Genomic DNA, 27,511 nt, shown 5'->3' on the forward strand with positions numbered 1-27,511 from the left:
AGTATATCAAAGAGGGGAGTGGTCAGTGAGTAAAGGGAAAGACAATAACAGAGGACATATGAAAAACTATTTCCAGAGGAGATATAAACATGACTTCGGGGACAGGGTGTTGTTTCCCGTCAGAGAGGGGAAGACAAAAAGTGTTACACAGATTTAGAGCAATCAATGCAAAGGCCTGGATAGTATTATAGTCCAGTGTTCAACATCTATAACTCATTCAGGAGAATGTTAGTGACCTCTGGACTCATTCAGGATAATGTTAGAGTGACCTCTGGACTCATTCAGGAAGGTGTTAGTGACCTCTGGACTCATTCAGGAGAATGTTAGTGACCTCTGGACTCATTCAGGAGAATGTTAGTGACCTCTGGACTCATTCAGGAAGGTGTTAGAGTGACCTCTGGACTCATTCAGGAGAATGTTAGAGTGACCTTTGGACTCATTCAGGAGAATGTTAGAGTGACCTCTGGACTCATTCAGGAGAATGTTAGTGACCTCTGGACTCATTCAGGAGAATGTTAGTGACCTCTGGACTCATTCAGGAAGGTGTTAGAGTGACCTCTGGACTCATTCAGGAAGGTGTTAGTGACCTCTGGACTCATTCAGGGAGGTGTTAGTGACCTCTGGACTCATTCAGGAAGGTGTTAGTGACCTCTGGACTCATTCAGGAAGGTGTTAGAGTGACCTCTGGACTCATTCAGGAGAATGTTAGTGACCTCTGGACTCATTCAGGAGAATGTTAGTGACCTCTGGACTCATTCAGGAGAATGTTAGAGTGACCTCTGGACTCATTCAGGAAGGTGTTAGAGTGACCTCTGGACTCATTCAGGAGAATGTTAGAGTGACCTCTGGACTCATTCAGGAGAATGTTAGTGACCTCTGGACTCATTCAGGAGAATGTTAGTGACCTCTGGACACATTCAGGAAGGTGTTAGAGTGACCTCTGGACTCATTCAGGAGAATGTTAGAGTGACCTCTGGACTCATTCAGGAGAATGTTAGTGACCTCTGGACTCATTCAGGAGAATGTTAGTGACCTCTGGACTCATTCAGGAGAATGTTAGTGACCTCTGGACTCATTCAGGAAGGTGTTAGAGTGACCTCTGGACTCATTCAGGAGAATGTTAGAGTGACCTCTGGACTCATTCAGGAAGGTGTTAGAGTGACCTCTGGACTCATTCAGGAGAATGTTAGTGACCTCTGGACTCATTCAGGAGAATGTTAGTGACCTCTGGACTCATTCAGGAGAATGTTAGTGACCTCTGGACTCATTCAGGAAGGTGTTAGAGAGACCTCTGGACTCATTCAGGAGAATGTTAGAGTGACCTCTGGACTCATTCAGGAAGGTGTTAGAGTGACCTCTGGACTCATTCAGGAGAATGTTAGTGACCTCTGGACTCATTCAGGAGAATGTTAGTGACCTCTGGACTCATTCAGGAGAATGTTAGTGACCTCTGGACTCATTCAGGAAGGTGTTAGAGTGACCTCTGGACTCATTCAGGAGAATGTTAGAGTGAACTCTGGACTCATTCAGGAAGGTGTTAGAGTGACCTCTGGACTCATTCAGGAAGGTGTTCGAGTGACCTCTGGTAACCCTTTCTTTCTTGTTCGGTTATACAAGTCCCAGGTCACAAAATGGATGCCTCTATTAGCTCAGACATGAACAGCATTCAATCAAGTCCATGAGCTGCTTCTGTCTGGTGTTAAGATGACAGCCTTCCTGTTTTATAGAGAAAGATAAGGCACCAGCGGTTTTTAAAGAACGCCGTTCAGATGTCAATACTTGTGTTGTCTAGTCTTGAAAACCAGACCCTAAGTTGGAGCATTTGAAAATTGTGGGAGGCAAAGCAGATGTCTGGAGAGACTACGGGAGAGACTATCAACATGTCTGGAGAGACTATCAACATCACGATCCAGAGCAGGAAGTCATCTCTGATCTTCTACCATTCAAACAGAATAAAACAGAAAATATATAGCTAAGAAAGTACTTCTTAAACACACATTGTATTTGGCTAGTGGTTAAGCATTATTAAATCCAGTGTAACATATCGTCCCTTGTTGGACCTGATCAATGCCGTTATCAGCTGCTGGGATTCTACAGTATACAGCGCATACCAATGTCCCAGTACAGTGTATAGAATTAGAATCATAGAATCAGAGTCATTCTAATTATGTGGTTCCAGTACAGTGTATAGAAGTAGAATCATAGAATCAGAGTCATTCTAATTCTTTGGTTCCAGTACAGTGTATAGAATTAGAATCATAGAATCAGAGTCATTCTAATTCTGTGGTTCCAGAACAGTGTATAGAATTAGAATCATAGAATCAGAGTCATTCTAATTATGTGGTTCCAGTACAGTGTATAGAAGTAGAATCATAGAATCAGAGTCATTCTAATTCTTTGGTTCCAGTACAGTGTATAGAATTAGAATCATAGAATCAGAGTCATTCTAATTCTGTGGTTCCAGTACAGTGTATAGAATTAGAATCATAGAATCAGAGTCATTCTAATTCTGTGGTTCCAGAACAGTGTATAGAATTTGAATCATAGAATCAGAGTCATTCTAATTCTGTGGTTCCAGTACAGTGTATAGAATTAGAATCATAGAATAAGAGTCATTCTAATTCTGTGGTTCCAGAACAGTGTATAGAATTAGAATCTGAGAATCAGAGTCATTCTAATTCTGTGGTTCCAGAACAGTGTATAGAATTAGAATCATAGAATAAGAGTCATTCTAATTCTGTGGTTCCAGTACAGTGTATAGAATTAGAATCTTAGAATCAGAGTCATTCTAATTCTGTGGTTCCCAGTACAGTGTATAGAATTAGAATCTGAGAATCAGAGTCATTCTAATTCTGTGGTTCCAGAACAGTGTATAGAATTAGAATCATAGAATCATAGTCATTCTAATTCTGTGGTTCCAGTACAGTGTATAGAATTAGAATCATAGAATCAGAGTCATTCTAATTCTGTGGTTCCGGTACATTGTTTCAGAGCACACAATGTATCTGCTGAGAGCAGACAGTGTATACCATAGACAGACAATATGGGTCCTGTAGCTATGGTGTATACAGAGGTCTACCGTTTCCAGTTATCTGAGTTTATCTCCAGTCTTATCAGTCTTATCATGCTCCAGTCTTATCATGCTGAGTCATTCACTTCTTGTAGATTTGATATACTCCTGTGATTTAATGCATTTCAATTAAAATGGGTTTCTTAGCATTTCTTAGCTATACAGGTAGCTGGATCATCAGCTATCTGGATCATCAGCTATCTGTATAGATAAATCAGGTTTCTGAACGTATCCGTAGCTGAGTTTGTTTCAGCTTCACGTTAGTGAGCAAACCTCAAACCAGTCCGGTGATTCTCTGCTAGGCTGCTTTTTAGTTCAGTTTCTCTAACACCCTCAAAATCAACTCTGTTCATTCTTCCCCTCTAATCGGGGACTGATTTAGACCTGGGACACTTGGTGTGTGTAATGAATGATCAGGTAGAACAGAAAACCAGCAGGCTCCGGACCTCGTAGGGCAACAGTTGATCTGCTCTAACAGATATGTCAGACTTAATTCTGGTATCTTTCACAAAATTCCCAGATTTTCCAAATATCCTGTTTTGAGAAGGTTCCAGATTTCGTCACTTCTGATTGCGGGAATCTTCCAAACGGGATTTCTGGAAAACCTGGGGGATTTTGTTACCGCAATGCATAGACAAAAGAATGTTTGAGACAAACTTCTACAGTAGTATATCCAAATCCACTGACTATGGTGCCATCTGGGAGGATCCAGACAGGAAGTCAAGACATACAGAACGGAATGTAAGTCCAATGCGACTCTCCTGTCATCTGCTGACATACAGTGTTCTCACTAGAACCAAGTGTATTAAACCATACATTCAACACAGGGTTTGTGTTTTCAGTCATAAGAAATGGTTAGAGTGTACAGGAGACACAAAACAAGTTCAGGAAAATGGGATATTATAAATTACACAATGATTAATAAGGCATAATATAACACTATAGCATTATGATAAACCTAGGTTTCATACAATGAAGTGCATAGGAGGCTGTAGTTTGGTGGATATGTTTCTGTACAGGACAGGATGGATAGAAGAGAGAGAGGGACAGAGAGAGACAGAGACAGAGAGAGACAGAGAGAGACAGAGACAGAGAGAGAGAGAGAGAGAGAGGGAGAGAGAGAGGGAGTGAGAGAGAGAGAGGGTGAGAGAGAGACAGAGACAGAGACAGAGACAGAGACAGAGACAGAGACAGAGACAGAGACAGAGACTGATAACTCTGGAGAGAGAGAGAGAGGGGGATGGAATAGGAGGTGTAGTAGTTAAAGGGATAGTTGGGATTTTATCTACTTCCCCAGAGCCAGATGAACTCGTGAATACAAGTTTTATGTCTCTGCGTGCAGTATGAAGAAAGTCGCTAAATTGTTCCTGTGGACTTCCAGTCATTGAGCTATATGAGAACAGCTAGAATGCTAGCTGTTCCTGTAGACTTCCAGTCATTGCGCTAACGCTAGTTAGCATTGGCTCGCAAAACTACCTCTAACTTCATACTGGACGGAGAGACATAAAAATGGGTTCACCCTGGGGACGTAGACAAAAGGGCCTCCCCCCTTTAAGAAACCCTGAGTCAGGGGATAGGCTAGATTCAAAGCAAGCACACTAGTTTGCATGCTTAGTTCCCTCTCCTCTCATGCGCAGCTGCTTTGAATGAGGAAGTTGAAGTCAGAGTATGGTGGTGGTGTGATGGATACATTCTCCTCCTCTGCGCCACACCTCACTTCACTCTGCCAGAAGGAGAAGATGAAGCAATTTTAAATCAATTTATTTTTATTTTTAATTAATGGTCAAATATAATCGAGTCAATACTCACAGACTCGGCCACTCTGAAGTGATAGGTCACGTCCTGGAATGACAAGACAGATACTGGCCACAGGTGATCTGTCCCCTGAGGAGAAAGAGGTCAAGAGGTCAGTCAGTAGCTCCATAAGCAAAGTCATCAACAACAAGGTCGGGGTCAATTGGAAAGCTCATCGTCAACTCAGTCCATTTGAAAAGTATCGGAATTACAGTTTACTTCCTTAGTTGAAATAGAACGAACCCCGAACCCTGGTCAGTGATAAACTCAGAAAAAAACGGCCCTTTTTCAGGACCCTGTCTTTCAAAGATAATTCCTAAAAATCCAAATAACTTCACAGATCTTCACTGTAAAGGGTTTAAACACTGTTTCCCGTGTTTGTTCAATGAACCATAAACAATTAATGAACATGCACCTGTGGAACGGTCGTTAAGACACTAGCAGCTTACAAACGGCAGGCAATTAAGGTCACAGTTATGAAAACTTAGGACACTAAAGAGGCCTTTCTACTGACTCTGAAAAACACCAAAGGAAAGATCCCCAGGGTCCCTGCTCATCTGCGTGAACGTGCCTTAGGCATGCGGCAAGGAGGCATGAGGACTACAGATGTGGCCAGGGCAATACATTGCAATGTCCATACTGTGAGATGCCTAAGACAGCGCTACACGGAGACAGGATGGACAGCTGATCATCCTCGCAGTTGCAGACCACGTGTGACAACACCTGCACAGGATCGGTACATCCGAACATCACACCTGCAGGACAGGTACAGGATGGCAACAACAACTGCCCGAGTTACACCAGGAACGCACAATCCTTCCATCAGTGCTCAGACTGTCTGCAATAGGCTGAGAGAGGCTGGACTGCAGGCTTGTAGACCTGTTGTAAGGCAGGTCCACACCAGACATCATTGGCAACAATGTCGCCCATGGGCACAAACCCACCATCGCTGGACCAGACAGGACTGGCAGAAAGTGCTCTTCACTGACGTCTCACCAGGGGTGATGGTCGGATTCGCGTTTATCATCAAAGGAAGCCTGTACTCTGGAGCAGGATCGATTTGGAGGTGGAGGGTCCGTCATGGTCTGGGGCGGTGTGTCACAGCATCATCGGACTGAGCTTGTTGTCATTGCAGGCAATCTCAACGCTGTGCGTTACAGGGAAGACATCCTCCTCCCTCCTGTGATACCCTTCCTGCAGGCTCATCCTGACATGACACTCCACCATGACAATGCCACCAGCCATACTGTTCGTTCTGTGAATTATTTCCTGCAAGACAGGAATGTCAGTGTTCTGCCATGGCCAGCGAAGAGCCCCGATCTCAATTCCATTGAGCACGTCTGGGACCCGTTGGATCGGAGGGTGAGGGCTAGGGCCATTCCCCCCAGAAATGTCCGGGAACTTGCAGGTGCCTTGGTGGAATAGTGTGGTAACATCTCACAGCAAGAACTGGCAAATCTGGTGCAGTCCATGAGGAGGAGATGCACTGCAGTACTTAATGCAGCTGGTGGCCACAACAAATACTGACTGTTACTTTTGATTTTGACCCCCCTTTGTTCAGGGATACATTATTCCATTTCTGTTAGTCACATGTCTGTTGAACTTGTTCAGTTTATGTCTCAGTTGTTGAATCTTGTTCTGTTCATACAAATATTTACACATGTTAAGTTTGCTGAAAATAAACGCAGTTGACAGTGAGAGGACGTTTCTCTTTTTGCTGAGTTTATAAGTTATATTGTATTAAGTGTCTAGATGTACCTCAGTTACTTTTTTCTCTCCAGCGTGAAGCTCTGTCTCTGTGTGGTCAGGACACAGACGTCCTCTGGTGGCGCCACACTGTCTGACCCACACGCTGGCGCTGGAACTGGGGACAGAGGGAAGGATGGTGGCATGTCGTTACAACACTGTGAAGAAACAGGAACTGAGGAAGGAGGGAAGGATGGTGGCAAGTCGTTACAGGCGTGATCAATAGAAAAGGTGTAGTTAGTAAATCACCTATTTTGTGTAACAAAAACAGGTTTGTCTGTTTGGCCACTACATCATAAACACATCCAGCCGTCATGGACTTCATCATGACTGTAGATAGCTGAGTTGTTTTGTTGTTTTATGTCCTGTGGTCTGGACTTCATGTGTAGAGTGATCTGTAACCATGGCTACTCACATCATATGGAGAGTGATCTGTAACCATGGCTACTCACATCATATGGAGAGTGATCTGTAACCATGCCTACTCACATCACATGGAGAGTGATCTGTAACCATGCCTACTCACATCACATGGAGAGTGATCTGTAACCATGCCTACTCACATCACATGGAGAGTGATCTGTAACCATGCCTACTCACATCACGTGTAGAGTGATCTGTAACCATGCCTACTCACATCACGTGGAGAGTGATCTGTAACCATGGCTACTCACATCACATGGAGAGTGATCTGTAACCATGCCTACTCACATCACATGGAGAGTGATCTGTAACCATGGCTACTCACATCACATGGAGAGTGATCTGTAACCATGCCTACTCACATCATGTGTAGAGTGATCTGTGACATGGAAGAGTTCTTGATTGCTGAGAGTGGTACGGTATAGCTGTAGATAAAACATAAAAATCAGGATGTAATGCAGTCACACAAACGCCAACAGTACAGGCAATTTATCTTTATTTACATTTTTTATTTATCTTTTATTTAACCTTTATTTAACCTTTATTTAACCTTTATTTAACCTTTATTTAACCTTTATTTAACCAGGCAAGTCAGTTAAGATCTAATTCTTATTTACCATGCCGTTCTACCAAAAGGCAGAGAAGGCCTCCTGCGGGGACGGGGGCTGGGATTAAAAATAAATAAATAAAATATAAATATAGGACAAAACACACATCACGACAAGAGAGATAGGTAGCAACACAACATGGTAGCAGCATAAAACATGGTAGCAGCACAACATGACAACACAGCATGGTAGCAACACAACATGGTAGCAGCATAAAACATGGTAGCAGCACAACATGACAACACAACATGGTAGCAACACAACATGGTAGCAGCATAAAACATGGTAGCAGCACAACATGACAACACAGCATGGTAGGAACACAACATGGTAGCGACACAACATGACAACACAACATGGTAGCAACACAACATGGTAGCACCATAAAACATGGTAGCAGCACAACATGACAACACAGTATGGTAGCAACACAACATGACAACACAGCATGGTAGCAGCACAACATGACAACACAGCATGGTAGGATCACAACATGGTAGCGACACAACATGACAACACAACATGGTAGCAACACAACATGGTAGCAACACAACATGGTAGCAACACAACATGACAACACAGTATGGTAGCAACACAACATGACAACACAGCATGTTAGCAACACAACATGGTAGCAACACAACATGACAACACAGCATGTTAGCAACACAACATGACAACACAGCATGTTAGCAACACAACATGGTAGCAACACAACATGACAACACAGCATGGTAGCAACACAACATGGTAGGAACACAACATGACAACACAACATGGTAGCAACACAACATGACAACACAGCATGGTAGCAACACAACATGACAACACAGCATGTTAGCAACACAACATGGTAGCAACACAACATGACAACACAGCATGGTAGCAACACAACATGACAACACAGCATGTTAGCAACACAACATGGTAGCAACACAACATGACAACACAGCATGTTAGCAACACAACATGGTAGCATCACAACATGACAACACAGCATGTTAGCAACACAACATGGTAGCAACACAACATGACAACACAGCATGGAAGCAACACAACATGACATCACAGCATGGTAGCAACACAGCATGGTAGCAACACAACATGACTACACAGCATGGTAGCAACACAGCATGGTAGAATCACAACGTGGTAGCAACACAACATGACAACACAGCATGGAAGCAACACAACATGACATCACAGCATGGTAGCAACACAGCATGGTAGCAACACAACATGACAACACAGCATGGTCGCAACACAGCATGGTAGCAACACAACATGGTAGCAACACAACATGACAACACAACATGATAGCAACACAACATGACAACACAGCATGGTAGCAACACAACATGACAACACAGCATGGTAGCAACACAACATGGTAGCAACACAGCATGGTAGCAGCACAACATGACAACACAACATGGTAGCAACACAACATGACATCACAGCATGGTAGCAACACAGCATGGTAGCAACACAACATGGTAACACAGCATGGTAGGAACACAACATGACAACACAGCACGGTAGCATCATAACATGGTAGCGACACAACATGTTAGCAGAATAAAACATGGTACAAACATGAATGGGCACAGACAACAGCACAAAGGTCAAGAAGGTAAAGACAACAATACATCAGGCAAAGGAGCCACACCCGTCAGTAAGAGTGTCCATGATTGAGTCTTCGAAATGAAGAGATTGAGACAAAACTGTCCATTTATGTCAAATGTCAAACTACATTTGACTCATACAGTCTAAAGAAGAACCACACAGGGAGACCCACCTGCAGCTGTCAGGATGGGGACAGTTGTGTGATGAGATGTGTTGGTCTGTCTCCAGGATGTGTAGATCTATAAAGGAAGGGGATGATATTTCCCCTGCTTCCTCCTCTGTGTTGCTGTGTGTGTTGTCCCGGCGTTGTCTCCGAGGCAGGGTCTGTTGGCCTCCAGGCCCACCCGGTCCAGGCAGCCGGTTCGTGGCCCCCCCTACAACCTCCAGGTCTCCTGCAGGGGCAGGGGCAGGTCTCTTCGCCTTGGACAGGTACATGGGGGCGGAGGTGTGGCTGAGACGGTTCCGGTAGCGTCCGTCCTTGTCCACAGGCCTGGACTTGGCCTTCTTGTTGATACTGCCCAGACTACTCAGCTCTACAGGAGAGAGGAGAGAAACTGGTGTCATGAATGCTTCTGTCAACAAATGAAAGTTGATATATTTGTTGTTTATGAAACTCACTGCCTATGTATGGGTTACATATGGGTTATGTATAGGTTACGTATGGGTTATGTATGGGTCATGTATGGGTTATGTATGGGCTATGTATGGGTTATGTATGGGCTATGTATGGGTCATGTATGGGCTATGTATGGGCTATGTATGGGTTATGTATGGGTTATGTATGGGCTATGTATGGGTCATGTATGGGTTATGTATGGGTAATGTATGGGTTATGTATGGGTCATGTAAGGGTTATGTATGGGTCATGTATGGGCTATGTATGGGTCATGTATGGGTTATGTATGGGTTACGTATGGGCTATGTATAGGTTACGAATGGGTTATGTATGGGTCATGTATGGGTTATGTATGGGTCATGTATGGGTTATGTATGGGTCATGTAAGGGTTATGTATGGGTCATGTATGGGCTATGTATGGGTCATGTATGGGTTATGTATGGGTTATATATGGGTCATGTATGGGCTATGTATGGGTTACATATGGGTTATGTATAGGTTACGTATGGGTTATGTATGGGTCATGTATGGGGTATGTATGGGTCATGTATGGGTTATGTATGGGTCATGTAAGGGTTATGTATGGGTCATGTAAGGGTTATGTATGGGTCATGTAAGGGTTATGTATGGATCATGTATGGGTTATGTAAAGGTTACGTATGGGTTATGTATGGGTCATGTATGGGTTATGTATGGGTCATGTATGGGTTATGTATGGGTCATGTAAGGGTTATGTATGGGTCATGTAAGGGTTATGTATGGGTCATGTATGGGCTATGTATGGGTCATGTATGGGTTATGTATGGGTTATGTAAAGGTTACGTATGGGTTATGTATGGGTCATGTATGGGTTATGTATGGGTCATGTATGGGTTATGTATGGGTCATGTATGGGTTATGTATGGGTCATGTAAGGGTTATGTATGGGTCATGTAAGGGTTATGTATGGGTCATGTATGGGCTATGTATGGGCCATGTATGGGTTATGTATGGGTTATGTATAGGTTACGAATGGGTTATGTATGGGTCATGTATGGGTTATGTATGGGTCATGTATGGGTTATGTATGGGTCATGTAAGGGTTATGTATGGGTCATGTATGGGCTATGTATGGGTCATGTATGGGTTATGTATGGGTCATGTATGGGTTATGTATGGGTCATGTAAGGGTTATGTATGGGTCATGTATGGGCTATGTATGGGTCATGTATGGGTTATGTATGGGTTATATATGGGTCATGTATGGGCTATGTATGGGTTACATATGGGTTATGTATAGGTTACGTATGGGTTATGTATGGGTCATGTATGGGGTATGTATGGGTCATGTATGGGTTATGTATGGGTCATGTAAGGGTTATGTATGGGTCATGTATGAGTTATGTATGGATCATGTATGGGTTATGTAAAGGTTACGTATGGGTTATGTATGGGTCATGTATGGGTTATGTATGGGTCATGTATGGGTTATGTATGGGTCATGTAAGGGTTATGTATGGGTCATGTATGGGTTATGTATGGGTCATGTATGGGTTATGTATGGGCCATGTAAGGGTTATGTATGGGTCATGTATGGGCTATATATGGGTCATGTATGGGTCATGTGTGGGTTATGTATGGGTCATGTATGGGTTATGTAAGGGGTATGTATGGGTTATGCATGGGTCATGTAAGGGTTATGTATGGGTCATGTATAGGGTTACACATGGGTTATGTATAGGTTACGTAGGGGTTATGTAAGGGTCATGTATGGGTTATGTATAGGTTACGTATGGGTTATGTAAGGGTCATGTATGGGTTATGTATGGGTTATGTATATGTTACGTATGGGTTATGTAAGGGTTATGTATGGGTTACATATAGGTTACATATGGGTCATGTAAGGGTTATGTATAGGTTACATATGGGTTATGTATAGGTTACGTATGGGTTATGTATAGGTTACGTATGGGTTATGAAGAGTCATGTATGGGTTAAGTATAGGTTACATATGGGTTATGTAAGGGTTACATATGGGTTATGTATGGGTCATGTAAGGGTTATGTATGGGTCATGTATAGGTTACATATAGGTTATGTATAGGTTACGTAAGGGTTATGTATGGGTTATGTATAGGTTACATATGGGTTATGTATAGGTTACGTATTGGTTATGTAAGGGTTATGTATGGGTTATGTATAGGTTACATATGGGTCATGTAAGGGTTATGTATGGGTTACATATAGGTTATGTATGGGTTACATATAGGTTACATATGGGTTATGTACAGGTCATGTATGGGTTATGTAAGGGTTATGTATTGGTTACATATGGGTTACGTATGGGTTATGTATGTGTTACATATAGGTTACATATGGGTAATGTACAGGTCATGTATGGGTCATGTAAGGGTTATGTATAGGTTTCATATAGGTTACATATGGGTCATGTAAGGGTTATGTACATGTTACATATGGGTTATGTATAGGTTACGTATGGGTTATGTATAGGTTACGTATGGGTTATGTATAGGTTACGTATGGGTTATGTAAGAGTCATGTATGGGTTAAATATAGGTTACATATGGGTTATGTAAGGGTTACATATGGGTTATGTATGGGTCATGTAAGGGTTATGTATGGGTCATGTATAGGTTACATATGGGTTATGTATAGGTTACGTATGGGTTATGTATGAGTTATGTTTATGTTACATATGGGTCATGTAAGGGTTATGTATGGGTTACATATAGGTTATGTATGGGTTACATATAGGTTACATATGGGTTATGTACAGGTCATGTATGGGTTATGTAAGGGTTATGTATATGTTACATATGGGTTATGTATGGGTTATGTATGGGTTATGTATAGGTTACATATGGGTTATGTATGGGTTACATATTAGTTACGTATGGGTTATGTAAAGGTCATGTATGGGTCATGTAAGGGTTATGTATAGGTTTCATATAGGTTACATATGGGTTATGTACAGGTCATGTAAGGGTTATGTATGGGTTATGAGTGGATTATGAGTGGATTATGAATGGGTTATGAATGGATTATGAGTGGATTATGAATGGGTTATGAGTGGATTATGAATGGGTCATGTAAGGGTTATGTATGGGTTATGTATGAGCTATAGGTTATGAATGAAGTGAAGGTATGGGTCATGTATTGGGTTATGTATGGGTTACATATAGGTTACATATGGGTTATGTACAGGTCATGTATGGGTTATGTATGAGTTATGTATGGGCTATAGGTTATGAATGAAGTGAAGGTATGGGTTAATCTTTTCGTTTGGTGTGATAGGACAGATGGTGTTTTCTTACCCGATGTAGATTGGTTGTTGCTTGGCGACAGAGCAGTTGCTGATTGGTTGTTTGTAGCAGTTGTAGGCGGGCAGCAAGCTGCAGGATTGGACAGTGAAGGAGAGGGCGGGACTGTATCTGTACAGAACAGATACGACAGTTATTCAATCCACTGTCAAATGTAATGAAGTAGGCTGCCATTGATTCATATGTCCCAGTGTGTGCCGCTGACCTGGAAGTGTCGGGGTGGTGGATCGAGGACCGGAGGCCGTCCTTCTAGATGATCCCACTGCAGACCTGGACCTGAGGGATGTCAGAACATTTTAACCTTTATTAATTTAACCAGGCAAGTCAGTTAAGAACAAATTCTTATTTTCAAATGACGGCCTAGGAACAGTGGGTTTAACTGCCTGGTTCAGGGGAACAGTGGGTTTAACTGCCTGGTTCAGGGGAACAGTGGGTTTAACCGCCTGGTTCAGGGGAACAGTGGGTTTAACTGCCTGGTTCAGGGGAACAGTGGGTTTAACTGCCTGGTTCAGGGGAACAGTGGGTTTAACCGCCTGGTTCAGGGGAACAGTGGGTTTAACTGCCTGGTTCAGGGGAACAGTGGGTTTAACTGCCTGGTTCAGGGGAACAGTGGGTTTAACTGCCTGGTTCAGGGGAACAGTGGGTTTAACTGCCTGGTTCAGGGGAACAGTGGGTTTAACTGCCTGGTTCAGGGGAACAGTGGGTTTAACTACCTGGTTCAGGGGAACAGTGGGTTTAACCGCCTGGTTCAGGGGTAGGACGACAGATTTTTTTTTACCTTGTCAGCTCGGGGGATTTGATTTAGCAACCTTTCAGTCACTGGCCCAATGCTCTAACCACTAGGCTAACCTGCCACCCCATTACAGTACAGTCAGAGAGAACACAGAGAATAGAATAGAATAGAATAGAAAATAATAGAATAGAATAGAAAATAAAATAATAGAATAGAAAATAATAGAATAGAATAGAATAGAAAATAATAGAACAGAATAGAATAGAATAGAAAATAATAGAATAGAAAATAATATAATATAATAGAATAGAAAATAATAGATTATAATAGAATAGAAAATAATAGAATAGAAAATAATAGAAAAGAATAGAATAGAATAGAATAGAAAATAATAGAATAGAATAGAATAGAAAATAATAGAATAGAATAGAAATAATAGAATAGAATAGAATTGAAAATAATAGAATAGAATAGAAAATAATAGAAAATAATAGAATAGAAAAGAATGAATAGAATAGAAAATAATAGAATAGAATAGAATAGAAAATAATAGAATAGAATAGAAAATAATAGAATAGAATAGAAAATAATAGAATAGAATAGAATAGAAAATAATAGAATAGAATAGAAAATAATAGAATAGAATAGAATAGAAAATAATAGAATAGAATAGAAAATAATAGAACATAATAGAATAGAAAAGAATGAATAGAATAGAATAGAAAATAATAGAATAGAATAGAAAATAATAGAATAGAATAGAATATAAAATAATAGAATAGAAAAGAATGAATAGAATAGAATAGAAAATAATAGAATAGAATATAAAATAATAGAATAGAATAGAATAGAAAATAATAGAATAGAATATAAAAGAATAGATTATAATAGAATATAAAATAATAGAATAGAATAGAATAGAAAATAATAGAATATAATAGAATAGAAAATAATAGAATATAATAGAATAGAATAGAAAAGAAAATAATAGAATAGAATAGAAAATAATAGAATAGAATATAAAAGAATAGATTATAATAGAATATAAAATAATAGAATAGAATAGAATAGAAAATAATAGAATATAATAGAATAGAAATAATATAATATAATAGAATAGAATAGAAAAGAAAATAATAGAATAGAATAGAATAGAAAATAATAGAATAGAATATAAAATAATAGATTATAATAGAATATAAAATAATAGAATAGAATAGAATAGAAAATAATAGAATATAATAGAATAGAAAATAATAGAAAATAATAGAATAGAATATAAAAGAATAGATTATAATAGAATATAAAATAATAGAATAGAATAGAATAGAAAATAATAGAATATAATAGAATAGAAAATAATAGAATATAATAGAATAGAATAGAAAATAATAGAATAGAATAGAAAATAATAGAATATAATAGAATAGAATAGAACAGAAAAGAATAGAATAGAATAGAAAAGCAGAGACCGCATCAGGTGGGGGGGTTGAATAAATAATGTGAAGTAATCAGAAAACTAACCTTATTCTTTCACAACGCCTTTGTCTGTACAGGCCGACTGCATGTACATGTGTCTGTATAGGCCTACTGCATGTACATGTGTCTGTACAGGCCTACTGCATGTAAATGTGTCTGTTTCGGCCTACTGCATATACATGTGTCTGTATAGGCCTACTGCATGTACATGTGTCTGTACAGGCCTACTGCATGTACATGTGTCTGTATAGGCCTACTGCATGTACATGTGTCTGTACAGGCCTACTGCATGTACATGTGTCTGTACAGGCCTACTGCATATACATGTGTCTGTATAGGCCTACTGCATGTACATGTGTCTGTACAGGCCTACTGCATGTACATGTGTCTGTATAGGCCTCCTGCATGTACATGTGTCTGTATAGGCCTACATCATGTACATGTGTCTGTACAGGCCTACTGCATGTACATGTGTCTGTATAGGCCTACTGCATGTACATGTGTCTGTATAGGCCTACTGCATGTACATGTGTCTGTATAGACCTACTGCATGTACATGTGTCTGTATAGGCCTACTGCATGTACATGTGTCTGTATAGGCCTACTGCATGTACATGTGTCTGTATAGGCCTACTGCATGTACATGTGTCTGTATAGGCCTACTGCATGTACATGTGTCTGTTTCGACCTACTTGTAATGTTTCAGACTGGACTGGCAAGCAAGTCAACCTACAGTACAGTATTAATAGTCAACAGTAGAAATTAGTCATGACCTCTTGAGACGCAGGCAAAGAAACGCCCTTATCACAAACCTACAGTACAGTATTAATCAAAGATAAGAGAATGGGAGAGTGAGAGGGGAAAGGGGGTAGAAGGAGAGAAAGGGAGAGAGATAAAGAGAGAGAGAGAGAAGGGAGAGAGAGAGAGGGAGAGAAGGGAGAGAAGGGAGAGAGAGAGAGAGAGACAGTGAGGAAGAGGGAGAGAGAGAGAGAGAGAGAGAGAGAGAGAGAGAGAGAGAGAGAAGGGAGAGAGAGAGAGGGAGAGAAGGGAGAGAAGGGAGAGAGAGAGAGAGAGACAGTGAGGAGAGGGAGAGAGAGGGAGAGAGAGAGAGAGAGAAAGAGAGAGAGAGAGAGAGAGAGAGAGAGAGAGAGAGAGAGAGAGAGAGAGAGAGAGAGAGAGAGAGAGAGAGAGAGAGAGAGACAGTGAGGAAGAGGGAGAGAGAGAGAGAGAGAGAGGGAGAGAGAGAGAGAGAGAGAGAGAGAGAGAGAGAGAGAGAGAGAGAGAGAGAGAGAGAGGGAGAGACAGAAAGACAGAGCGAGGAAGAGAGAGAGAGTATAGAGAGTATATATATGTATATGATTGAGGTATCTCATGTAGTGTATATGATTGAGGTATCTCATGCATATGATTGAGGTATCTCATATAGTGTAGATGGTTGAGGTGTCTCATGTACAGGTACGTCTAATGTACTGTATCTGCCTGATGAGAACAGCATACATACCCAGCCTTCTCAGAGACGTCGCCTCTGTGGTGCAGTGTCAACACGTACAGGACAGACATGGAGATGACACTGAAGGTCATGACGACGACGAGAGCCAGAATGATTCCCTGCATCACCCTGTGGCTGATACATCCCTGCTCAGGGGTCAGACTCTGGAACCACACAGAGCTACAGGTTAGAACCGCACACTGATACAGCTCTACTCTGGGGTTAGACTGTGGAACCACACACTAATACAGCCCTGCTCTGGGGTTAGACTGTGGAACCACACACTGATACAGCTCTACTCTGGGGTTAGACTGTGGAACCACACACTGATACAGCTCTACTCTGGGGTTAGACTGTGGAACCACACACTGATACAGCTCTACTCTGGGGTTAGACTGTGGAACCACACACTGATACAGCTCTACTCTGGGGTTAGACTGTGGAACCACACACTGATACAGCCCTGCTCTGGGGTTAGACTGTGGAACCACACACCGATACAGCCCTGCTCTGGGGTTATAATGAAATGATAATAATTATAATGTATATTATTCATAATACCTGATAATTATAATATATGTTAATGATAATATGTATAAATTATAATATATGTTAATCACAACATATACAGTGGGGCAAAAAAGTATTTAGTCAGCCACCAATTGTGCAAGTTCTCCCACTTAAAAAGATGAGAGAGGCCTGTAATTTTCATTATAGGTACACTTCAACTATGACAGACAACATTATTTTTAAAAAAGATTGGGAGAATGTCATATGGTCAGATGAATATATGGTCAGATGAAACCAAAATATAACTTTTTGGTAAAAACTCAACTCGTCGTGTTTGGAGGACAAAGAATGCTGAGTTGCATCCAAAGAACACCATACCTACTGTGAAGCATGGGGGTGGAAACATTATGCTTTGGGGCTGTTTTTCTGCAAAGGAACCAGGACGACTGATCCGTGTAAAGGAAAGAATGAATGGGGCCATGTATCGTGAGATTTTGAGTGAAAACCTCCTTCCATCAGCAAGGGCATTGAAGATGAAACGTGGCTGGGTCTTTCAGCATGACAATGATCCCAAACACACCGCCCGGGCAATGAAGGAGTGGCTTCGTAAGAAGCATTTCAAGGTCCTGGAGTGGCCTAGCCAGTCTCCAGATCTCAACCCCATAGAAAAGTTGAAAGTCCGTGTTGCCCAGCAACAGACCCAAAACATCACTGCTCTAGAGGAGATCTGCATGGAGGAATGGGCCAAAATACCAGCAACAGTGTGTGAAAACCTTGTGAAGACTTACAGAAAACGTTTGACCTCTGTCATTGCCAACAAAGGGTATATAACAAAGTATTGACATAAACTTTTGTTATTGACCAAATACTTATTTTCCACCATAATTTGCAAATAAATTCATTAAAAATCCTACAATGTGATTTTCAGGATTTTTTTTTCAAATTTTGTCTGTCATAGTTGAAGTGTACCTATGATGAAAATTACATAATATATGTTAATTGGACTATCTGTTAATCATAATATATGTTTACCTTAATGTATGTTAATTATAATATATGTTAAGCACAATATATGTTTAACATAATTTAGGTTAATTATGAGATATGCTAATCATAATATATGCTAATTATACGATCTGTTCATCATCATTTCTGTCAATCCTAATTATCCTGACTAAATACCATCCATTTTGAGTCCATAGACATTTTGATAAGTAGAGAAACATACAGGTCAGAGAGACTCACCTTGCTCCCAGGTTTGACTGTCTTCTTCTTCTTCAGAGGGACACTTCCTGTCCTGCTGAACTGGCTTCCTGATTGGCTGGAGAGACGGTAAGAAGATGAAATCATTGCAATGGAACCAGTGGAACCAGTGGAATAGTAGCTGTAAACTCCAAGCTAAATCAGGTGCACCTATGCAATGCATAATATCCAGGCGTGTCCTACCTGGTGGTGCCTCCGCTGACGGTACTCTTCATGCTGTCCAGACGGCGGAGTTTGGCCAGCTTCCTGCTCCAGCGCTCCAGTTCATCTATACGAGTCTCCAGGTTGTCAGTCAGTTTACACAGCTCTTTCACTGCTCCTACGTTCTCCATGAAGATACGGTCCTAGAGAGGAGAGGGAGAGAGAGAGAGAGAGAGAGAGAGAGAGAGAGAGAGAGAGAGGGAGAGAGAGGGAGCAAAGGAGAGAAAGATATGGAGAGGAGAGAGAGGAGGAGAAAAGGTAGAGAGAGAGGGAGAGAGAGAGAGAGGGAGAGAGAGGAGAGAGATGAAGAGAGAGAGAGAAAGAGGCATAGCATCCCTCCCCAGTTATTCCCTCCCCAGTCATTCCCTCCCCAGTCATTCCCTCCCCAGTTATTCCCTCCCCAGTCATTCCCTCCCCAGTTAATCCCTCCCCAGTTATTCCCTCCCCAGTTAATCCCTCCCCAGTTATTCCCTCCCCAGTTAATCCCTCCCCAGTTAATCCCTCCCCAGTTATTCCCTCCCCAGTTAATCCCGCCCCAGTTAATCCCTCCCCAGTTAATCCCTCCCCAGTTAATCCCTCCCCAGTTAATCCCTCCCCAGTTATTCCCTCCCCAGTTAATCCCTTCCCAGTTATTCCCTCCCCAGTTAATCCCTCCCCAGTTATTCCCTCCCCAGTTATCCCCTCCCCAGTTAATCCCTCCCCAGTTATTCCCTCCCCAGTTAATCCCTCCCCAGTTAATCCCTCCCCAGTTATTCCCTCCCCAGTTATTTCCTCCCCAGTTAATCCCTCCCCAGTTAATCCTTCCCCAGTTAATCCCTCCCCAGTTATTCCCTCCCCAGTTATTCCCTCCCCAGTTAATCCCTACCCAGTTATTCCCTCCCCAGTTATCCCCTCCCCAGTTATTCCTTCCTGTTTCCAGGAATTCTCCAACTTGGATTTTTAAAATAACTTTGCAACCCTACTAAATACATACAGTTTTCTTGGTTGCTCTGTGCGTGTGCAAAGCGTATGTCTCACCTTGTTAACCACCAGTAGTTTAGGGATGGTCTCTCCGTTAGAGCAGATCACATCTCCGCCCTCCTTCACAGCTTCAGGCAGGATCTGCTGCACGTCCTGAGCTATCACTCCTGGATAATACAACACCTTACTGTAAGCTCCTATCACTCCTGGACAATACAATACCTTACTGTAAACGTCTATCACTCCTAGATAATACAACACCTTACTGTAAACGTCTATCACTCCTGGATAATACAACACCTTACTGTAAGCTCCTATCACTCCTGGACAATACAATACCTTACTGTAAACGTTTATCACTCCTAGATAATACAACACCTTACTGTAAACGTCTATCACTCCTGGATAATACAACACCTTACTGTAAGCTCCTATCACTCCTGGATAATACAACACCTTACTGTAAACTTCTATCACTCCTAGATAATACAACACCTTACTGTAAGCTCCTATCGCTCCTGGATAATACAACACCTTACTGTAAACTCCTATCACTCGTAGATAATACAACACATTACTGTAAACTCCTATCACACATAGATAATACAAAACCTTACTGTAAACTCCTATCACTCCTAGATAATACAACACCTTACTGTAAACTCCTATCACACCTAGATAATACAACACCTTACTGGAAACTCCTATCACTCCTAGATAATACAACACCTTACTGTAAACTCCTATCACACCTAGATAATACAACACCTTACTGTAAGCTCCTATCACTCCTGGATAATACAACACCTTACTGTAAACTTCTATCACTCCTAGATAATACAACACCTTACTGTAAGCTCCTATCACTCCTAGATAATACAACACCTTACTGTAAACTCCTATCACTCCTAGATAATACAACACATTACTGTAAACTCCTATCACACATAGATAATACAACACCTTACTGTAAACTCCTATCACTCCTAGATAATATCACACCTAGATAATACAACACCTTACTGTAAACTCCTATCACTCCTAGATAATACAACACCTTACTGTAAACTCCTATCACACCTAGATAATACAACACCTTACTGTAAACTCCTATCACTCCTAGATAATACAACACATTACTGTAAACTCATATCACACCTAGATAATACAACACCTTACTGTAAACTCCTATCACTCCTAGATAATACAACACGATAATGCAATGTGCGGGAGGATAGGAAGTACAAAAATAACTCACGATACAAATGTTATTAAGATGGGAATGCAATACTGATTTCTGTTAATTCATTGTCTATAATGTCTAACCCAAAACGACAGTATAAGTTACCAGTCTCTGGGCTGGAGTCGATGCCCATGCTGGAAGCAAACTCAGGCTTGTACTGATAATGAACCAGCCTTATCTGACTGATCCGCTTCAGGTTGCCTGTAGTGTCCACCTATACACACACACACACACACACACACACACACACACACACACACACACACACACACACACACACACACACACACACACACACACACACACACACACAACACACACACACACACACACACACACACACACACACACCACACACACACACACACACACACACACACACACACACACCACACACACACACACACACACACACACACACACACACACACACACACACACACACACACACACACACCCACACACACACACACACACACACACACACACACACACACACACACACACACACACACACACACACATAGATTTGGATATGACTATGCAGCTAGATTACTGACAGGAACATACGGCTAATGGATGATGAAGGTTTCAGGACAATGAACAGAGAAAACATAATATAAAATGCTGTGAATTGTTGTAACACAAATATTTGTAAAAATAAATTTTTTAATTGTCAGGGAATTTTTGTAGTAATATTTTGATAAGCATTTTTGCATCACTACACTAACATGCAGACAGACAGTCAGAGAACAAACCACACACAAAGAGCTTATCTTATCTTATATATCTATAGCCCCCCCCCCCTCACCTCGTGGACATTCTCTTTGGCCCGTATATCGGAAGGGTGCACCAGTGACCCCATGACCTTCAGGTTGCCGTGGATGACCATGGCCTCGTCTGGCCGGTCGGTGTTGATACCGACCCGGCCGTGGTGGTACACTGAGTCAGGTAGCTGACCGCGCTGCCACAACACCTCACTGTCACTCTCAAACTGACCCGGGTTAGACGCCTGGAAACCCAGAGAGGGAAAGGGACAGACAACACAGAGATATTTAGAGTTGACGGGAGCTGTAAAAGAAATATCCTTTGATTTACATTCGTAATATAAATAGGTCTTTCATTCCTCTTCTGTTTGCAGTGCTGTTTGCAGTGCTGTTTGCAGTGCTGTTTGCAGTGCTGTTTGCAGTGCTGTTTGCAGTGCTGTTTGCAGTGCTGTTTGCAGTGCTATTAATATCCCTCTACACTGAGTAGCTTCCGACATTTATTTGTTGTTGCTGATCTACATGGAATGTTTAACTTCTTTGGGACTGGGGGGCAGTATTGAGTAGCTTGGATAAAAAGGTGCCCAGAGTCAACTGCCTGCTACTCAGCCATAAAAACTAGAATATGCATAGTAGATTTGGATAGACAACACTCTAAAGTTTCTAAAACTGTTTGAATGATGTCTGTGAGTATAACATAACTCATATGGCAGGTAAAAATCTGAGAAGAAATCCAACCAGGAAGTGGGAAATCTGAGGTTTGTAGTTTTTCAACTCATTGCCTATCGAATATACAGTGTCTATGGGGTCATATTGCACTTCCTAAGGCTTCCACTAGATGTCAACAGTCTTTAGAACCTTGTTTGATGCTTCTACTGGGAAGGAGGGGGGAATGGGAGCTGAATGAGTCAGAGGTCTGCCAGAGTGGCATGAGCTGATCACGCACGCTCACGTGAGAACGACCTGCGTTCCACTGCAATTCTACAGACAAAGGAATTCTCCGGTTGAAACATTATTGAAGATTTATGATAAAAACATCCTAAAGATTGATTCTATACTTCGTTTGACATGTTTCTACGAACTGTAATATGACTTTTCCTCTGAACTTTCACCTGGACTTGCCCGGGCCTCGTGAGTTTGGATTGTGTACTAAACGCGCAAATAAAAAGGAGGTATTTGGACATAAATAATGGACATTATCGAACAAAACAAACATTTATTGTGGAACTGGGATTCCTGGGAGTGCATTCTGATGAAGATCAACAAAGTTAAGTGAATATTTATAATGCTATTTCTGACTTCTGTTGACTCCACAACATGGTGGATATCTGTATGGCTTGTTTTACCGTAAAGTGTTTTTGAAATCTGACACAGCGGTTGCATTAAGGAGAAGTGTATCTATAAATCCGAGCATAATAGTTGTATTTTTCATCAATGTTTATTATGAGTATTTCTGTAAATTGATGTGGCTCTCTGCAAAATCACCGGATGCTTCGGAACTACTGAAAATAACGTGACAATGTAAACTGACATTTTTGGATATAAATATGAACTTTATCGAACAAAACATACATGTAGTGTGTAACATGAAGTCCTATGAGTGTCATCTGATGAAGATCATCAAAGGTTAGTGATTCATTTTATCACTATTTCTGCATTTTGTGACTCCTGTCTTTGGCTGGAAAAATGGCTGTGTTTTTCTGTGACTAGGTGCAGACCTAACACAATCGTTTGGTGTGCTTTCGCAGTAGCGCCTATTTGAAATTGGACACTGTGGCTGGATTTACAACAAGTTTATCTTTAAAATGGTTTAAAATACTTGTATGTTTGAGGAATTTAAATTATGGGATTTCGGTTGTTTTGAATTTGGCGCCATGCAATTTCACTGGCTGTTGGCGAGGTGGGACGCTACCATCCCACATATCCCAGAGAAGTTAACAGCCTCAAAAACCATGTAGATATTTACAGAAGAAGGAATCTAAACCGGAACACATGAAGTCAGATAGATATAAAGGGTTTGGCTCAATTTCATATACATTTAGGAAGTAAGTTAATTCACATTTTTGAATTGCAAATGTCAGTTTATTTCCTGTAAATATTGAGATAGATCAGAGGACGGATCAGACAGACACGGCCAGACTGACAGAGGTTATTGAGATACATCAGAGGAGGACGGTCAGATAGACACGGCCAGACTGACAGAGGTTATTCAGATAGATCAGAAGAGGACGGTCAGATAGACACGGCCAGACTGACAGAGGTTATTCAGATAGATCAGAAGAGGACGGTCAGATAGACACGGCCAGACTGACAGAGGTTATTCAGATAGATCAGAAGAGGACGGTCAGATAGACACGGCCAGACTGACAAGAGGTTATTCAGATAGATCAGAAGAGGACAGTCAGATAGACACGGCCAGACTGACAGAGGTTATTCAGATAGATCAGAAGAGGACGGTCAGATAGACACGGCCAGACTGACAGAGGTTATTCAGATATATCAGAAGAGGACGGTCAGATAGACACGGCCAGACTGACAAGAGGTTATTCAGATAGATCAGAAGAGGACAGTCAGATAGACACGGCCAGACTGACAAGAGGTTATTCAGATAGATCAGAAGAGGACGGTCAGACAGACACGGCCAGACTGACAGAGGTTACCCTGACGATGATCCTCTCGGACACCTGCGCGGCCACCGTGAAGCTCTGACTGTGGGCCTGGGCCTGCAACGCTACCACCAGCATGAAGTACCTACAGTATGGAGTTAAACAGGTTATTCACCTACAGTATGGAGGTAAACAGAGTTAATCACCTACAGTATGGAGGTAAACAGGTTAATCACCTACAGTATGGAGGTAAACAGAGTTAATCACCTACAGTATGGAGGTAAACAGAGTTAATCACCTACAGTATGGAGGTAAACAGAGTTAATCACCTACAGTATGGAGGTAAACAGGTTAATCACCTACAGTATGGAGGTAAACAGAGTTAATCACCTACAGTATGGAGGTAAACAGAGTTAATCACCTACAGTATGGAGGTAAACAGAGTTAATCACCTACAGTATGGAGGTAAACAGAGTTAATCACCTACAGTATGGAGGTAAACAGGTTAATCACCTACAGTATGGAGGTAAACAGAGTTAATCACCTACAGTATGGAGGTAAACAGAGTTAATCACCTACAGTATGGAGGTAAACAGGTTAATCACCTACAGTATGGAGGTAAACAGAGTTAATCACTTATTTGTTATACTGTATTGCTAGTTTTGTCCATCTGGTCAGGGTTGTGTGTGTGTGTGTGTGTGTGTGTGTGTGTGTGTGTGTGTGTGTGTGTGTGTGTGTGTGTGTGTGTGTGTGTGTGTGTGTGTGTTAGTACAGTACCTCTGATCAGGGTTGGGTTTGCCTTTCTTCCTCATGTTATTGGCTGTGGTCTCGCTGAAGTGTAGGCGTCCCACTGTTACCTTGGTAACCTGCTCCGGGGGCAGTGTGACCCTGCAAACACAAAAACACACATGTATTATCAGTAACATGTCACATTTCTTTCTGTTTTTACACTGTGACGCAGCACTAAAGACTGTAATGTAAATTGTAAAGTAAAGCCTACAGTTCTTTCCTTCCCCCCAAAAGGTACCCAGAAGACCCAGACTCACAGTTCTGGTATGAAGGGTCTCTACTCACAGTTCTGGTTTGAAGGGTCTCTACTCACAGTTCTGGTTTGAAGGGTCTCTACTCACAGTCCTGGTATGAAGGGTCTCTACTCACAGTCCTGGTATGAAGGGTCTCTACTCACAGTCCTGGTTTAAAGGGTCTCTCTACTCACAGTACTGGTATGAAGGGTCTCTACTCACAGTTCTGGTATGAAGGGTCTCTCTACTCACAGTACTGGTATGAAGGGTCTCTACTCACAGTTCTGGTTTGAAGGGTCTCTACTCACAGTCCTGGTTTGAAGGGTCTCTACTCACAGTCCTGGTATGAAGGGTCTCTACTCACAGTTCTGGTTTGAAGGGTCTCTACTCACAGTACTGGTTTGAAGGGTCTCTACTCACAGTCCTGGTTTGAAGGGTCTCTACTCATAGTACTGGTTTGAAGGGTCTCTACTCACAGTACTGGTTTGAAGGGTCTCTACTCACAGTACTGGTTTGAAGGGTCTCTACTCACAGTACTGGTTTGAAGGGTCTCTACTCATAGTACTGGTTTGAAGGGTCTCTTTACTCACAGTACTGGTTTGAAGGGTCTCTACTCACAGTTCTGGTATGAAGGGTCTCTTTACTCACAGTACTGGTTTGAAGGGTCTCTACTCACAGTCCTGGTTTGAAGGGTCTCTACTCACAGTACTGGTTTGAAGGGTCTCTACTCACAGTACTGGTTTGACGGGTCTCTACTCATAGTACTGGTTTGAAGCGTCTCTACTCACAGTACTGGTTTGAAGGGTCTCTACTCACAGTCCTGGTTTGAAGGGTCTCTTTACTCACAATACTGGTTTGAAGGGTCTCTACTCACAGTACTGGTTTGAAGGGTCTCTTTACTCATAGTACTGGTTTGAAGGGTCTCTACTCACAGTACTGGTTTGAAGGGTCTCTCTACTCACAGTACGGGTATGAAGGGTCTCTACTCACAGTACTGGTTTGAAGGGTCTCTTGCTGCGGTCTGACTGGGACTGCTCCACGTTAATGGACTGGTTCATTGCTTCCAGCTGGAAAACAGACAGGAGACAGGAAGGAGACAGACAGGAGGCAGGAAGGAGACAGACAGTAGACAGGAAGGAGACAGACGGGAGACAGGAAGGAGACAGGAAGGAGACAGGAAGGAGACAGACAGGAGGCAGGAAGGAGACAGGAAGGAGACAGACAGGAGGCAGGAAGGAGACAGGAAGGAAACAGGAAGGAGACAGACAGGAGGCAGGAAGGAGACAGGAAGGAGACAGACAGGAGAAGTGAAGGACACAGACAGGAGACAGGAAGGAGTCGGACAGGAGACAGACAGGAGGTAGGAAGGAAGGAGACGGGAAGGAGAAGTGAAGGACACAGACAGGAGACAGGAAGGAGACGGACAGGAGACAGACAGGAGGCAGGATGGAGACAGGAAGGAGACAGGAAGGAGACAGGAAGAAGTCGGACAGGAGACAGGAAGGAGACAAACAGGAGAAGGGAAGGAGAGAGCCAGGAGACAGTAAGGAGACAGACAGGAGAAGGGAAGGAGACAGACAGTAGACAGGAAGGAGACAGACGGGAGACAGGAAAGAGACAGACAGGAACAGGTGATGAAAGACCCTGTTCAACTGATTATCTTACTGAGTATCTTCCATTTTAGTCATTTAGCAGACTCTTTATCCAGAGAGACTTACCGTTAGTGGATTCATCGTAATGATAGCCACAATTCGGGTCAATTCCATTTTGAAATTCTTGTATTGACTGAATTGAAATGTTATTGACCCCAACCTGGACCGCCCCTCTCCCCAGCTCCCTCACCTTGACCCCGTTGAGTTTGAGATAAAAGCTGTCTATGGGCTGCAGGCCCTCGCTGGTCTTGATGTACTTGGGATCTCCCAGCATGCCGCAGTACACAGTGACCTGGAAGTGGTTCTTTTTCTGACACACGAAGGCGTCGTCTGCGAGGGAGAAGTTGAAGCCTTTGTCAGCGTCTACGCGGTAGGTGGGCATCGGG

At 42.1% G+C, this 27,511-nt stretch overlaps 1 protein-coding gene across 1 annotated transcript; it reads right to left on the reverse strand.

The window, feature by feature from the left end:
* Positions 1–4,215: 4,215 nt before the first annotated feature.
* LOC109883592 (myelin regulatory factor) lies at positions 4,216–27,511 on the reverse strand (the record flags this gene model as incomplete). The annotated part of the gene is given in 17 exon segments (XM_031832914.1): positions 4,216–4,793; positions 4,880–4,954; positions 6,623–6,728; positions 7,396–7,458; positions 9,440–9,800; positions 13,198–13,314; positions 13,409–13,479; positions 16,917–17,068; positions 18,660–18,735; positions 18,861–19,021; positions 19,896–20,005; positions 21,187–21,295; positions 21,893–22,093; positions 24,506–24,596; positions 25,229–25,339; positions 26,464–26,540; positions 27,316–27,511. Coding segments are annotated over 17 exon segments (2,173 nt in total), but the record flags the coding sequence as incomplete, so codon positions are not given.

The sequence above is a fragment of the Oncorhynchus kisutch genome, linkage group LG10 (assembly GCF_002021735.2).
Source record: "Oncorhynchus kisutch isolate 150728-3 linkage group LG10, Okis_V2, whole genome shotgun sequence".
Classification (NCBI taxonomy): Eukaryota; Metazoa; Chordata; class Actinopteri; order Salmoniformes; family Salmonidae; genus Oncorhynchus; species Oncorhynchus kisutch.